The 15,464-nt window shown below is 42.9% G+C and overlaps 1 protein-coding gene across 3 annotated transcripts in view; it reads right to left on the bottom strand.

The window, feature by feature from the left end:
- Positions 1-2,334: 2,334 nt before the first annotated feature.
- LOC140508244 (uncharacterized) overlaps positions 2,335-15,464 on the bottom strand; it is a 34,632-nt gene continuing 21,502 nt past the window's right edge. For all 3 annotated transcript variants that reach the window (XM_072616041.1, XM_072616043.1, XM_072616042.1), the window contains exons 4-6: positions 12,100-12,226; positions 6,997-7,092; positions 2,335-5,166 (exon numbers count right to left, since the gene is read on the bottom strand). In XM_072616041.1, the coding sequence (XP_072472142.1) occupies positions 3,269-5,166; positions 6,997-7,092; positions 12,100-12,226 (2,121 nt within the window). In that variant the 3' untranslated portion in view covers positions 2,335-3,268. The remainder of the gene's footprint in view (positions 5,167-6,996; positions 7,093-12,099; positions 12,227-15,464) is intronic.

The raw sequence follows: 15,464 nt of genomic DNA, 5'->3' as shown, positions 1-15,464 counted from the left end.
GGAATCCTGAATTGTTTTGACGTATGGATAGGAGACACTTTAAAAAAAGCCTTTTGTTCCATATGAATAAAATAAAATATACTAAAAATAAAATAATATGCTTTTTCTTTTTTGTGTGTGTTCAACAAATAAGCACAGTGAGATCTTAAATTCTCTCCATCTTTTGTTCAATGTGAGATGGTAAAAAACAAATATACACCATGAGAGCTACTTACATAGAAGATACCTAATTCAAGATGAAAAGATGAGGCCTTTGATGAGGACTTTTGTGCAGCCCTAATCAGTACAAACATCTCTACTGATTGACTGAATCTTGGCATATGGGCAGTAGGTGAGACTCTTTTTAATATAAGCTGCACCCTGGATGTCCAAAGAGAGATCTGCCAGAGGTTGGGAGTGGGAAGAACCAAAAAACGGAAGAAAGAGAGTCAGAGACCAGAGAGTGGCCCTTGGCTGAGGGGGGTGAGGAAGCACGTGCATCAGGTACACTCTCTTGGAGACTATCTGCTTCATTCCTCCATGGAGAGTTCTGATGCCAGAAATGACTGTCAGAGGCAGTGGCAGGGCCTTTTAACCTGAGAAATGGTGGCAGCAGGAAGCAGGGGGAGAGAGCAAGAATATCCATATCCCAAGTTCTGGGATGCAGTTGTGGAGAGTCAGGGTTTCAACTTCTTGGTGTCCAAGATGGCAGCCAAGGAAAGGAGAACTGCTTGCCTCCAAGAAGCAGTGGTAGTCAGGGCAGGGGTGGGATCATAGAAATGTTCTTGGACTTGTCTTATTATGGAGTAATGAGGCCTGGGAACCAGACTTCTAGGAAGAGAAGGGGCATGGGAATGCCTAGAGTCAGATGCCCGGGCTTCTTAAACTGTGGGCCATGACTGAGTTGAGACTCAGAGTTTAAGAAGTGCTGCATAGACAATGCCTCTTAGAAAACAAGAACGTGACCATTAAGGGACTGAGCCACACCATGATGGAGCAAACCTGACCTCCCTCCTATAACTTAGTTATTTTGAACTGTACAGGCCTGATGGGAAGTGGGGTTGCCTCTTGGGTAGCCTCAAGAGCCCTGTTCCTTCCAGGGGAGCCCCAAACACTCAGTGTAGTACTCTAAATCTAAGTGTCCATATAGGTCCCAAGGATTATGTAATCCTGCGGTGGGCTTGTCTGAGAATGACTTCTAGGCCTATGCTATTCGCAAGAGTCAGGACAGATCCTTTCAAAATTACACCACACAAATGTATCCGTGGGCAAGGTTTTTTCTTTGCTATTTGTAAATGTTATTTTGTATTCCTTCTTAATTACATATTTATTCTAATTGCATTTTCCTCATTTTTATTTTCTTCTAGGGTTTGGGACAAACCTTTACTAGCACCGAAGCAGGTGTGAACCCAGGGAAACTTTATGCAATTATGTGTTGTGAGTGACTGTAAGTGACAGTGCCACCCAGTTATGGGAGATCTGGACCCTCACAAAGTGTTGCTCATTTTGGGTGTGCCCAAATACCATGCCTGTGAATCTTACAGGAATATGTCACTCTGGCAACGTACTCTGAAAGAAGAAATCTGCTGTATTCACTGATGATCTCTAGGGCATCATGTAATCTTCCCAGGCATCCAGAACTGGGAACATTGGCTGATGGAATTGGGAGTCGCCCTTGTTGGATTTTCAGGGAATGCAAATTTGTATTGGAGAGAAGTGCATCAAGGGTGTGACTCTGAAATCTTGGGCTACTCAACAAAAGATGACATATTTTGGACTCTAAGCCTACGTATTAAGTGCAAATGTGTTGGTTGATTGAGTCCTGGAATGATGTTACAGTGGTGCTACTTGGTGCAGTGAAGTGATGGTGTCAGTCAAGAAGGCTTGGTGTTAAGTGCCAACTCTCGCCCTGGGCAAGTGACTTTACTCCTCTTCCTTAGTTTCTTCAACTGTTAAATGGGATAATACTAGGACTTATGTCTCAAGAGTTGTCATGAGGATCAAATGAGATCATATTTATAAAGCACCAGCTCTGTGCCTGGCACATAGTAGGTGCTTTATAATCACTTACTGTCTTCACCTTACAGGACAGGTTCCACTCTCATTTTTACTCTGCTTCTCTCATCACTTCCACCTCTGAGATGCTCTTCCAGAACACAGCTGATGGCTATACTCTCCCTATCTTAGCTTCTCAGAATAAAACATGAGAAAACTTGAGGATGATTCACAAAGACAGGACTGTGTGTACTAGCCAACATCTACCAACGGCAATGGATGTTAACTACGGTTTCATATGCTGTGGTGTGCTTTTATATATTTACCTTAGGGAAAATGAATCTATTTAAGGCTTATCAATTATTGACATATTTGATTTATTCCCTCACAAAAATGTCATCTAAGTTGAAGTTGGGATACTAAAATTTCACTAAGTTCCCCTTTTGTTTTCAAGAAAGCACAGTGTTTTAGGAAGCTTTATTTTGCTTTATTTGTTCCCCCTTTACAGCACCATGATTTTCTTATTTACATTTTCCCACCCCTCACCCTCCCAGAGCCCTCCCTTGTAACAAAGAAAAAAAAGTTGAACCAGAGTTGTGTTGGACAACACATGCAACATTCCACACCTGTAGTTTCCCGACTCTCAAACAAGGGAAGTCTGTGTCATTATATATCGTCCAGAACCAAGAGCGATTATTGTGTTTAATCTGAGTTCGGCTCCCTTTTCATGTGGCTCCCGTGTATGTCACAGTAGTCACGTTGTATGTTGTTCACCTGAATCTGTTGTCTGTATTCTGCATCTGTGACGGGGTAGCAGGATCTTAGGTTTAGATCTGCAAGTGACCTTAGAGGTCCATGGTTCTCAGAGGTCCTATTTTAGGCTTTTCCTATCCAGGAGGGTATAAATCAACTACCACTTGATGACAGAAGCATATTGCAGGAAATGAGAAGACTATTTTTCTTTCTCAGTTTTATGTGCCAAATTGTTCTCTTAAATCTTGTTTAATATAAGATTCTTGACAGCAGGGTTGGCTTCATTCTTTGTGTTCCAGTGCATGGAATAAAATGGGTGCTTAATAAATATTTGTTGATCAATAAATGACAAATATGACTAAAGCTTTAAACACTGTTAATTTCTATTTTGAAAGCTGTGGTGAGGAATAAACTCTACTTGAAGGCCTTCTAACACTCATTACATTTATAACTTTTCTATCTTGACATCTTGGACAATGTCTTGGACATTGAATGATTATACATCTGCACTGACAGGAAGCCTTTTCTATGAGCTCAGTTTTTAAGGTTTCTCTCCAGTATGAATTTTCTGATGCTGAATACATTGTATCTTTTGGATGAAGCCTTTCCCACATTCATCACATTTGTAGGGTTTCTCCCCAGTATGTGTTTTTTGATGGCGGGTAAGAGACATACTCTGGCTAAACACTTTCCCACATTCACTACATTTAAAGGGCTTTTCCCCAGTATGAGTTCTCTGATGTCTGGTAAGGAATATATTTTGGCTAAATGCTTTGCCACATTCATTACATTTATAGGGTTTCTCTCCTGTGTGAATTCTCTGATGCAGAGTAAGGCTACAGCTATGACTGAAGGCCTTCCCACATTCCCTACATGTGTAGGGTTTCTCTCCAGTATGAGTTCTTTTATGAGAAATAAGTGCTGAGCACTGCCTGAAGGTCTTACCACATTCGTCACATTTATAGGGTTTCTCCCCAGTATGAGTTCTCTGATGCTGTGTTAGGTAAACTTTCTGTTTGAACGCTTTTCCACATTCATCACATTTGTAGGGCTTTTCTCCAGTATGAATTCTCTGATGATGAGTAAGGCCAGCACAGTGAGTGAAAGCTTTCCCACACTCATTACATTTGTAAGGTTTCTCTCCAGTATGAATTCTCTGATGCTGAGTAACCTGGTTTGTGTGGCGGAAGGCCTTTCCACAAACATTACATTTACAAGGTTTCTCTCCAGTATGAATTCTCTGATGCAAAGCAAGGACTGCAGTATCATTAAAGGATTTCCCACATTCACCACATATATGGGGCTTCTCCCCAGTGTGAATCCTCTGATGTCGAGTAAGATACAGACTCCGGCCAAACGCTTTTCCACACTCACTACATTTATAGGGTTTCTCTCCAGCATGGCTTCTTTGATGCTGAGTAAGACTTCCCTGCTGTGTGAAGGTTTGTCCACATTCATTGCATTCATAGGGTTTCTCTCCAGTATGTATCTTCTGATGTCGAATAAGGTACTGACTCAGGCTGAAGGCTTTGCCACACTCACTACATTTATAACGTTTCTCAGTGGTATGAATTTGCTGGTGTTGAATAAGGTACTGACTGAGGCTGAAGGCTTTGCCACACTCGTTACAATGATAGGGTTTTTCTGCAGTATGAATTCTCTGATGTACATTGAGGGATGAGCTGTCACTGAAACATTTACCACAATGATTACATTTAAAGGGTTTCTCTTCACTATGCAGTGTTTTGTGTCGAATGAGGTGAATTTTCTGCCTGAAGGCTTTTCCACATTCATTACAATTATATGGTTTCTCTCCAGTGTGAATTCTCTGGTGCTGAATAAGGTGCATGCTCTGCCTGAAGAATTTTCCACATTCACCACATTTATAGACTTTGTGTCCAGCATGATTTATCTGAGGTTGAATAAGGTGCTTCTTTTGTTGGAAGGCTTTGCCAAATTTGTTGAAATCAGAGATTCTCTCTACAGGAGGTATTCTATTATATGGAATAAAGTGTGAGTTGGAATTGGAAGCTTTACTGTATTCATATTTATAAGGCTTCAATCCTGAGGAAATGCCATTATATTTGATTAGTTCTGAATACTCTTTAAAGCTATTCCCATCTGTTTCATATTGATGAAGACTCCTTTTTGTAGCAACACTCGGCTGTGCAACAAGAAATGGCATTTGTCCAAAATTCCTTCCCAAATTACCAGCTTGGCTTCTCATTTCACTGGGTATTTTCTTGGGGATGACTGTTACTTCCCTTGACTCTTTCTCTTGGCTCTGGCGTTGCTTCTTGAACTTCCCACCATAAGTCCATATTTGTCCCAAGGGACAATTCCAGGGATCATTACTCTTGAATTTTTCTGACAATGACTCTTCCATATACGTGCCCTGTTTTGAAAAGGTCTCCTTGATCTCAGGCTTCATTTCCCAATCTGAAAGGAGAAAAAAAACCCATGTATATGTGTGTGCATACATGCACACAAACATATGCTCCCTTTGTGCCAAGAGAGAAGCAAATCCTCACATTTCAAGAGATACTTATTAAGAGCTAATGAGACCAGCGAGGAATGGTGAATGGAACCTTACTCAGACAGTGACTATCAATGCCTGTGAAGGGGTATAAACAAGAAACCCTGCAAATAAAATGAACATGAGCCTGTGCATTGGCTTTATTCAATCATTAGAGAATTCAGACTGGGGAGAAATTCTCCAGTTATAAAGATGAAGGAAGGCCTCCTTAGCACAAGATAAAGCAGCCTTTGAGTCTGCTTGGAACTAAGGGAGGTAGCCAGTCTTCCTGTGTGGTGCCCTGTGTTAGCTATTTCCTTTGGAGGATTTTATAAGACCTCTGGTTTCTGAACTGCTCTTTCTGCTACATTCCAGAAGGTACAAGTGTACAGTATGTGCTTAACACAATGTTTGTAGATTTAAAGGGATATAACACATAGTAAGGATTCAATGATTTCCAAAAGGTAAAGTACCAAAAGCACAAAGATTAAGGAGAGGTCAATCAGAAAGGTGGGAAGGTGGTGGTTGAACGAGGGTCCCTGGCATTAAAGGATAAGTTTATGGACCAAAGGATCATGGATTTAGAATTGGCATGGAACACAGAGGCCACTGAGCCCAATCCCCTTATCTTACAGATGAAGAAATATAGGCCCAGATTCATCAGTCAGTCAATCAACAAGCATGTATTAAGCACCTACTATGTGACAGGAACTGTTCTAAGCATTGAGAATACAAAGAAAGGCAAAAGACAGTCCCTACTCTCAAGGAGCTCCCAGAATTTACATGACTTGCCCAGGGTCACAGGGCTGGTGAGTGTCAAAGGCAGGACATGAACTCAAGTTCTCCTGACTCCAAGTCTTGTGCTTCTTCTTGATAAGCATAACGGGAAATATCAAAGAACCAAGAGGGATTTATGAAGATACCTTGAGGTTAAAACCCAGTCCCTTGTCCTTTCCTCCTACAGACACCTGGAATTGCTGTTGGCCCTGCCTCCCCCCTCTAGCTTTGAGAGCCCGTCACAACTGACATTTTCCCTCCTACTCTTCTTCCTCTGTTTCTTCCCACGTCCACTTCGATGCCCCAGAAACACTGGCCTTCTTGCTGTCTCTCACACATGCCTGGAAACTCTTTGGCCTCATCTCTCCTTCCTGGTTTCCTTTTAAGTCCCAGCCTTGTGCCAGAAGTCGTCCTGGTTCCACTTGACACTCTCTTGCTGATTGCCTCCTGATTGCCTCCGTATTGGAGCTGCTTAAACCTTGTCTCCCCCTTAGACAGTGAGCTTCTTTAGGGCAGAGATCATGATTTTGCCTTCCTTTATATCCCTATCACTTTAGCAAAGTGCCTGGCATTTAAAACATGCTGACTGACTGACCCCAAGGCTAGTGCTGTTCCCATTGTATCCTGCTGCTTTTCAAGGGAACAATGTCCTCAGGGAGCAGAAAGATGGGGGATTCTGAGTGTAGATGGAAAGGTTAGCCTGAAAAACAAAGGAGGGCTAGAGAGAACACGGAGAGAGAGGAACATGGCTGCACAGTAAAGGATGCAGGAAGGGTCTCAGTTCATTGTTGAAGAAACAAGCAAAGGCTGGGGACAAAGTGTCATTTCAGCCCCAATGCCCAACAACTTCCACCCTTCTCCATAGGCTTGAGGACAGAGGGATGCTTCTTGTCCATCATTTCAGAAATGGTTTCCCCTGACTTAGCAGGAGAGTTGTTGTTCTGGTAATTCCCAACTGTCAGTTTTCCTTCACTTACCTGGACAGTAGGGTCTGAGGACTTTGTTTTCCAACATCCAAGGTGCTTCTGCTCGTTCCAACTTGGTGATCACATCTGGCTTAAAAACCTGAAGCCCTGCTCATAGAAAAGGAAAAGCAAAGTGCCTAGAGCAAGGGTCATCTGGAATTCAATCCCAATCCCATCCACTCCTGGGAAAAAAGCATGTAAGGAAGGGGAGGGCAGTGGGTGGCACTGAACGTCTCAGAAGGGGGCTTCCAATGATACTGCTAAAAAAAAAAGATTGCAGAATGGATTGGGGAATCGGATAATTACTTCACTCAATTCATTACTACTAGGATAGGGATGATCTTCAACCATTGATCTCTTCAAGCACTGAGCTAGTCCTTGAAAGAGGATACCGCCCACACACTCCATAATCCAGCTGCACTGGCCAACTGCTGTTCCTCTAACATGACACTTTATGTCCCCTCCCTGTGTCTTCACACTGGCTGGCCTCCAGGTCTGAAATGCCTGTTCCTTTTCCTGGCTTCCTTTTGAGACTCAGCTCAAGTCCTTTCTTTCACAAGACAGTGTCCTGATCTTCACTCAACCCCAACACACTAATGCCTTCCCTGTGAGATTACCTTACACCTACTCTGTATGTACCTTGTGTGTGCCTCATTATTACATTTTGTCTCCCCCTTTAGACCTTGTTTTTTACTTTCTTTGTAACCTTGGTGCTTAGTATATTGCCCAGCACATAGTTAGAACTTAATAAGAGCTGAATGGCTGAGGATATGGAACTAATCTAGCCCTGGATGACACAGAGGCTGCCAATTTCCAATTGTATAATTTTCACCTGGGAGCACAGTGTGGAAACAGTCTTGTCTCTTGCCTCCCTCTTCTCCCCAAGGCCACGCTTCAAAAGTCAATGAGGTTACCCCTCATTTTTTCCTCCTCTGCTCTAGTTTCTGGGGAAGAAGTGGGCTTCCTCCTTGTCAAAGCTGACATCTCTACTTCCTGGTTTTCCATCTCCTCTGAGAGCTTGTCCTGTCAATCATACCTTCTCACTTTCACCTTAAACTTCCCCCCCACCCCAACTCCTTCCTTGTTAAACGGAATCATACCCAGGCCTCCTGGGTCTTTAAGAAGCCTTCATCATTTAGTCATACAACTCATTCAAGATGCCATCTCTCTTTCACAGAAGATGTGATAGAGATAGTTGTCTAGATTAATTCCCTCCACTTCCTAATGTTTCAACTTCTTAACCTCTTGCATTCTGGCTTCCAGCTGCACTGAAACTTTCCTCCGGGTTACCAATGATCTTGTCACTGTTAGTCAAGTCTTTGTACTCCTTATCTGTAGGTCAGGTCTGCACAACTTGTGGCCCACGTATAGAGGAAAGCACCTTCGACATTTTTCACGGGCCATCTGAAATCCTTTGGTGTGTCCATGGGCCGCAGGTTGTGCAGGCCAGCTCTGGCTCATGAACACCTCTTCTCCCCACACATTCTTTCCTCCCTCGGTATCCATGGAACTGTTCTTTCTTCCTTCTCCTCCTACTCAGTCATGTCAGTAAGCATTCATTAAGTGATTACTATATGCCAAATGCTGTGCTAAGAATACACAGAAAGGCAAAAGCATAGTCCCTGCCCTCAGTGAGGTCATGCTCTAATGAGGGAGACAGCATGTACACAACTAGGTATACACAAGATATATGCAGATTAGATAGAAGGTCATTCCAGAGGGAAGAGCCTGGCCTGCAGAAGGTGGGGTTTGAGTGGAGCCTTGAAAGAAGCCAGGAAAACACAGAGGCAGGGGTGAGGGGGAGGAGCATTCTCTGCTTGAGAAAGACATGAAGATGGAAAATGGAATGTGGCACGTGAAGAATTGCAAATAGGGCAGGGGATCTCAGAACATGAGGGAAGGATCAGAAGCGTAGGAAGGTGGAAAGGCCAGCTTTTCTGACTGTTCCTTCTTGGCCTACTTTCATGGAGATTCACCCATCTCCCTCCAACTCAGCACATCTTCCAAAGCTCTGTTCTGGGCCCCTTTCTCTTCTCTCTGCACTAGATCTGAATCTCTTTGGTGTCATGCACTTGTTGGGTGGTCTGGTGAAGCCTACAGACCCTTTCCTGGAATAAGGATTGTTGCCTGCATTTGTATTGGAAAGTGTGATGCTGAGATTGACCCACCTCCTTTTTTTCAAATATATTAACAAATATATATTTGTTTTCAGTTTTCAACAATCACTTCCATAAGTTCCAAATTTTCTCCCCATTCCCTCTCCCTCCCTCCCCAAGACAGCATGCGATCTAATATGGATTCTACACATGCATTTCTCTGGTGTCATGGTTTTCTGGAAAAACAAAGGACGAACACAACTTATGAGTAGACCAAGCTGCCTAACCCAGCATATCCTCTCCCCTCTGTCTCCTTCCTTCCTTCCTTCCTTCCTTCCTTCCTTCCTTCCTTCCTTCCTTCCTTCCTTCCTTCCTTCCTTCCTTCCTTCCTTCCTTCCTTCCCTCCTTCCTCTCTCCCTCCCTTCCTCCCTCCTTTCCCTTCCCTCCCTCCCTTCCTTCTTTGTCATTCTCAAAACCTTAAACCCAGTGCACTCTGAAGCCCATAGTTTGGACAACAATAGGTCCCTGCCCAAGGTCCACTTAATGGCTGGCTTACGGTGATTATCAATAGTAACCATTTCCCTTTCCCTCCCAGTTTGATTTAGTTATTTTTTTCTTTTGCTTATTAAAAGGTTCATTCCCTGACTACTTCTTAAAGAGGTCTATTCACTCAATGGGTGTTACCTCCCTTTATGTGTAGGTGAAAATGCCTAAAAAGGTCAAGATCTCCCATTGCATCCTGGGCCATCTCCAGTAATATCAGGTCACTGGATTCAGTTGGCTCTGGAGAAGTGAGGCTGGTGACCTGCACAGCCCTCCCTCACTCAAAACAAAGTCAAGTGCAAGTCATGTCATTATTTCTCTGATGGCATGGTCTTCTTTGGCAACAAAGGCCGAACACAACAACATTTGATGTAAATGCTAAATTTTGTTTAGATTGGTAGAAAAAAATGTAATTTGGTTCTCATCCAAATTCAGAGATTCCAGCTTAAGGACCCTTGTAATAAAAACTAATAATAATAACATTTATATATAAGATTTAGAAGTGTTTAGTAAAGATGATCTCATTTGATCCTGGGAGCTAGATGTTATTATGATCCCCATTTTATAGAGAAGGAAATTGAGGCAGCAGAGGAGAACTGATTGCCCAGGGTCACACAGCTAGCATGAACCTACCCTGGATTTGAACTCTGAGGTTCTTGACTCCACTGCCCCTCCACCATCTTTAGAGGATCTCATGAGCTCCCATGGGTTTAATTATCTCCTCCCCAGTTTTATACATAGCGATACTACTGCCACTTATACACTGCATTAGCTATTTAAACTCAATATATCTCAGATGGAACTCATTTGCACCTTTTGAGACACAATATGGCAGAGGGGATGGACTCAGAAAGACCTGAGTGGATGGGAGAAGGGAGAGATGATGATAGGCAGGTAGACTAGTTGGGGGTGATGAGGATCTGAACGAGGCTGGTGGCCATGTGTGTGCTAAGGAGGGAATGGACGGTACAAATGACAAAACTCGCTGATGATTAGATGGAGGGGAGTGTCACATGATTCAGAAGGATTGTCAGTGACTCAGAGGTCGCCCACCTGGGTGACTGGAAGTATACTGGTCCCCTTGATGGCAACAAGGCCTTTATGAAGAAGGATGTTTTGAGCAGGGAGAGATAACAATTCCGTTTTATTTGTTTTGAGTGTGAGATGTCTAGGTAGAGATTTCCTAAAGGCAGTTAAGAATGTGTGACTGGACTTCAGGAGAGAGAATGGGGCTGGAAATGTAGATCTGGAAATGATCTGCAAACGGATATATACTTGAAGGCACACACTATCTTCAAGTACATGAGTGGCTGTCATGTGGAAGAGGGTTGACTTTTTTCACCTTGGCCCTAGATAGCAGATGGGTAGAAGCTACAAAAAAGCACATTGAGACTTTATCTAAAGCAAAACTTCCTAAAATAGAACGTCTCCAAAAGTATGAGAGGTTGAGCCTGGAGGCTCCACAAGAGACTTCAGGGTGGAAGGGATTTTCCCACATACACTGGAACAGATGGCCTTTGAGGACCTCTCCTAACCTGAAATTCTTTATTTTTAAAAAAGTTTTAATTTCACTTTGGTCAAAGTGAAATTTTTGCTTCTCCAATTTCTTTTGGGATTATTTTTTTCCTTTGGAGTAAGCTTCTCTTTTGCCCTAGGAACAATTTGCTTCTTTTCTCTAAGTTTCAGGTTAGTGTGGCAAAGGGTGTTCACAGATACGCTGATTCTCTCAAAGGTGTCTCTGTGCTGTTTGGGGGCTTTCCCCTTTGGTGACCAGCGTCTGCTCAAGGATGAGAGAAGCTACATTGAAACCTCGAGGCTTTACATTTCTGAGCCCATGCTGCAGGAACCCAGCATTCTTTTAGGGCCAGTGGTCTGTGTTTAGCCCCACTCTGCACTGGCTCAATGTCACTGACACACTGTTATGCCAATGGAAAGAACAGTTCCCTTAATGAGACCTCTTTCAAACACTTGGCAGCTTGAGACATGCACACTGTTGCTAATTTACAGCTTCATGATTTTGGGAGGTTCTCCATGTTGAGCAAGTACTGCAGCATTTTAAATGATTGCCTACACAGGGGTTTCCGGGAAACTACTTGGATAATGTTGTGGAGTCCTCATGGTTGCCTCTTAATATCCGTGGCAGCCTTCAAGGCTTAGCTCATGTGCCACCTCTCCCATGCCTCCTGTCATCTTACATTTACTTCTCAGTGAATATGTTCTAATCCACATATCGAATGTAAGCTTCTCCTGAGGAGTGACTTTTGATTTTTTTCCCCGAGCACCTAGCACCTCAAATGGTGCCTGGTACATACTAGGTGATTAACCAATGAGTGCTGAAATATTAATATCCCGCCCTGAATGCTAGGCCAAAACTCAGCCAAGAAAGTCAGATCCCTTTCTTCTGCCCAGACTTTAGAAAATGAGAACAGAAAGATGTCCCATGGATATCTTTGTCCTTAGAGAAAGTCATCCTTACCCAAGGAGACCAGGTTCCTGTAGTTCTCCAGCATCACATCCCTGTATAAGTTCTTCTGAGCAGGGTCCAGCTGTCCCCACTCGTCCCGAGTAAAGTCCACGGAAACATCCTTGAAAGTGACTGATTCCTGAAACACCAAACATATTCCTACTTATTCAGGGCTTCTTCTGCCCAAAGGATGGGGGGAGAGGTGATGGTAGAAGGTAAGATAAGGACAGTTGTCAGGGTCCTGAGTGAACTTCCTCAAATGTTTATTGGTTACTTTGGAATTGCTGCACTTTGTGCTATATTGTGTAGCATATAGCTCTAGTACTGATTTATTCTGGACCCACATACCCCTAACACCTCATCTCTCAATGGGAATCCCCTTCACTTTTTAAGCCCCTAATCTATAATTCAAGCAGGCTACATCTTGAAATTAGACATGACACCATTGTCACGTTTCACAGTCTAAATGGTAATTTTTCATTACAGGTAATCACTGTCATCATGTTACAGAATCTGTAAATCAGGAAACAACATTAGAGACCATCTAGTATAAGAGTCATTGAGGCCAGCCAGTCAGTATCTGCCAGGACTCACCCAACAATATCTGATTTTGTAGCTTCTGCAGCTCCCTCTTTTAATACAGTATATGGAGATCTATTTATTATTTAGGACTTTTGTCACTGTGCTGCTAATCTTTTATGAAAATAAAGGAGACTGGTCCCCGAAAATGAACATATACGTGCCTATGTGAATATTCATGACCTCATGACAGAATTTTCCTCTTGGCAGTTATGACCGCATACCTCCCTCCACTGCTAAAATCCATCCCTAGATCAACAGTAATGCTCCCATGATCCTTTGTGTGTTAAATGAAGTTGCATACACAAAGGGCATGGAGGCATCCCCTTGAGAGTTATAACTGCAGGGCTCCTTCCCCCTTTGAAAATCCAACTTGTACGCACATGCGAAATCTCCAGAGCAAGCTGCAATCCCAGTGAGGAAGGGACTTGTTGTCTGTGCTTGTTATTCAGCTGGAAACACACCTTGGGTTGCTTATTTGGCAATAATTGGATAATTAGAGACAAGGGAACCCAGCTAGTTTGAAAACAGAATTTAATGTTGACTGCAGACCTATTCAGTTTATCAATTCTCTCTGCTGTTCTTATCTACAGACCTAAGATCCTTCTTTGTCTCCAAAAATCAGACTTTGTGAATAATTCGCATTTTGGGCCCTGGTGGAAGAGCTTTTGATGATATTTTGCTTTCTGGGATGATAGGCAATGTTGTTCTCAAATCCCTCAGCAGTTTAAGAGGCCTTGAACAGGGACATGGAATATTAGCCATCCAGTCCTATGCCCGCCATCCCCATGGAGGCTAATCAGTTACACAGAGGAGGCATAACTACAAGTCAGAAACGCGGATCACTATGTATAAAAACAAAAAGGAGGGGGGCAAACTTTGATAGGGCCACTCTCCATAAACTGCTTTGAGGACATGACAGCTATGTGACACACATAATCGGTGTGAAACACAACAGGATCCTGTGGTCTGAGGCAGAGGCCACCCCCAGCTGGCCATTAAAAAAATGTCCTTCAATAAATTTCCCTAGGATTCTCAAGTTTTGGGGTCTCCTTTGGTGTGGCTGCTGACATTACAAAATCACCCACTTAGGGAACATCTGCAGCTAAATGGTGGGGGCCACTAATAAGAGAGCTTCGGTATCTCTTCATTTCAGCAACTCCTAAGAGCCTCCAAATGAATTCAGCACCTCCTTCACTGTCATATACTAACCAATCTATTATTTCTGCTACCTACAAGTACCTAATCTTATCCTGTTTAATAAAATATACTTTCCAGCAGTAGCTATTTGGGATTTAATAATTTATCCAAATAATTGACCTTTAACCACCTTTACATTCTGGTCAGGCACTACAGAAGTCTTACTTCTTACATATCTTTCTCCAAAGTGCACTCATAGTACTTTTAATTTGTGTATAATTTTTGTAATTTTCTATTTTATTTTTGGTCATATATCTTGCTCCATCAGCCAAACTAACAGCAACATTTTCCCATCTGACTCTTACCAAGGATAGGGACTGAACCTGTGACTTCACTGACACATGGCTACATGGAATTGTATGGTAGTATGTATGATCGCATGTATGAAAGTATGTATGTATATGTGATATATGGAACTAGAAACTTCCCCCACCAAAGCAAGTTGTCACCTTCCCTGCAACTTATAGTCTTAGAGACCTGCTCAAATCACTGAGAAGTGAAGTGACTTGGCCAGTCACACAGCCAGGAGGTGTCAGATGTAGGACCAGGTCTTCCTGGCTCCAAAGCTAGATCTCTAGTCTTGGAACAAGACTCCAGGGATAACTCTCTAAGCAACAGATGCAGAAGAAGCATTCAACAAAACTTAACATACATTTTTGGAGAACAAAACAGAACAAAACCATGAGGTAGTGAGATTAGTTCTTAATATGATAAAGAGCACAGAGCTGAAACCAAGAGCCAACATTATTTGCAGTGAAGAAATACGAGAAGCAATGCCATTAAAAATTATAAGGAATTATGAAAAATTATAAGAAAGCAAAGATATTGACTGCTACTATCGCTTTTCAAAGGAAGTCAAAATGCTAGCAATTGCCAGTTCTGAATGGGGGAGGGGAAGTCCTGTGAGTTTGACGTAGTATTCCCATGAGTATACACTGTGCCTCATTCAAACTTTCTTATCTCATGCAATATCTGTCTCAGTCATCTCAGAGATCCTCCACAGAAGGTCCACTCCATGGGCAAGGGCCTTTCTCTAGGGCTTTTTGCCATTTCTTGAGTCCCAGGGCAGCACTTGGAACAGCTGACCTTTACCCTTTGCTCTTGCTACGTGACTGGGCCACATCCTCTTCCACCAAAGATTTCTTTGCCTCCTTTCGCCTACCCTACAGCTCTCCAATTCCCTTTGGGTCAACCAAATTTTGTTCTTCAGAATGTTGTATTTCAACATTTTAAACATGGAGCTTGGCTTGGAGACATTTGTGTTAAAAAGAAGGTTTGTTGTGCAAGGGATCATGGAAAGATGAGCCAATATACTCATTCACTGGACTGGTTATCCAACTGCACGCAGAGTCTGGACCACAGGCATCTGGCATCCCCTAAATTGTTCTTGTCTGCCCTGTTGGACTGATATCTGGTATAAGCAGGGATTTCACTGAAGTAGTTTAATGGAGCCACCACAATACCCCTGGCAAGCAGTAGCACTTGGAGGGCTTCACCAGCCTGGCACAGGGCATTCCCCAGGACAGTGCCAAAGAACTTGGGGTAACTTATGTCTGTCTCTGTTTTGTGCCTTGCTTTTGATCAATAATCAGGTCATT

Source organism: Notamacropus eugenii, chromosome 5, assembly GCF_028372415.1.
Source record: "Notamacropus eugenii isolate mMacEug1 chromosome 5, mMacEug1.pri_v2, whole genome shotgun sequence".
Lineage (NCBI taxonomy): Eukaryota > Metazoa > Chordata > Mammalia > Diprotodontia > Macropodidae > Notamacropus > Notamacropus eugenii.
This window is presented reverse-complemented; position numbering and strand designations above follow the sequence as displayed.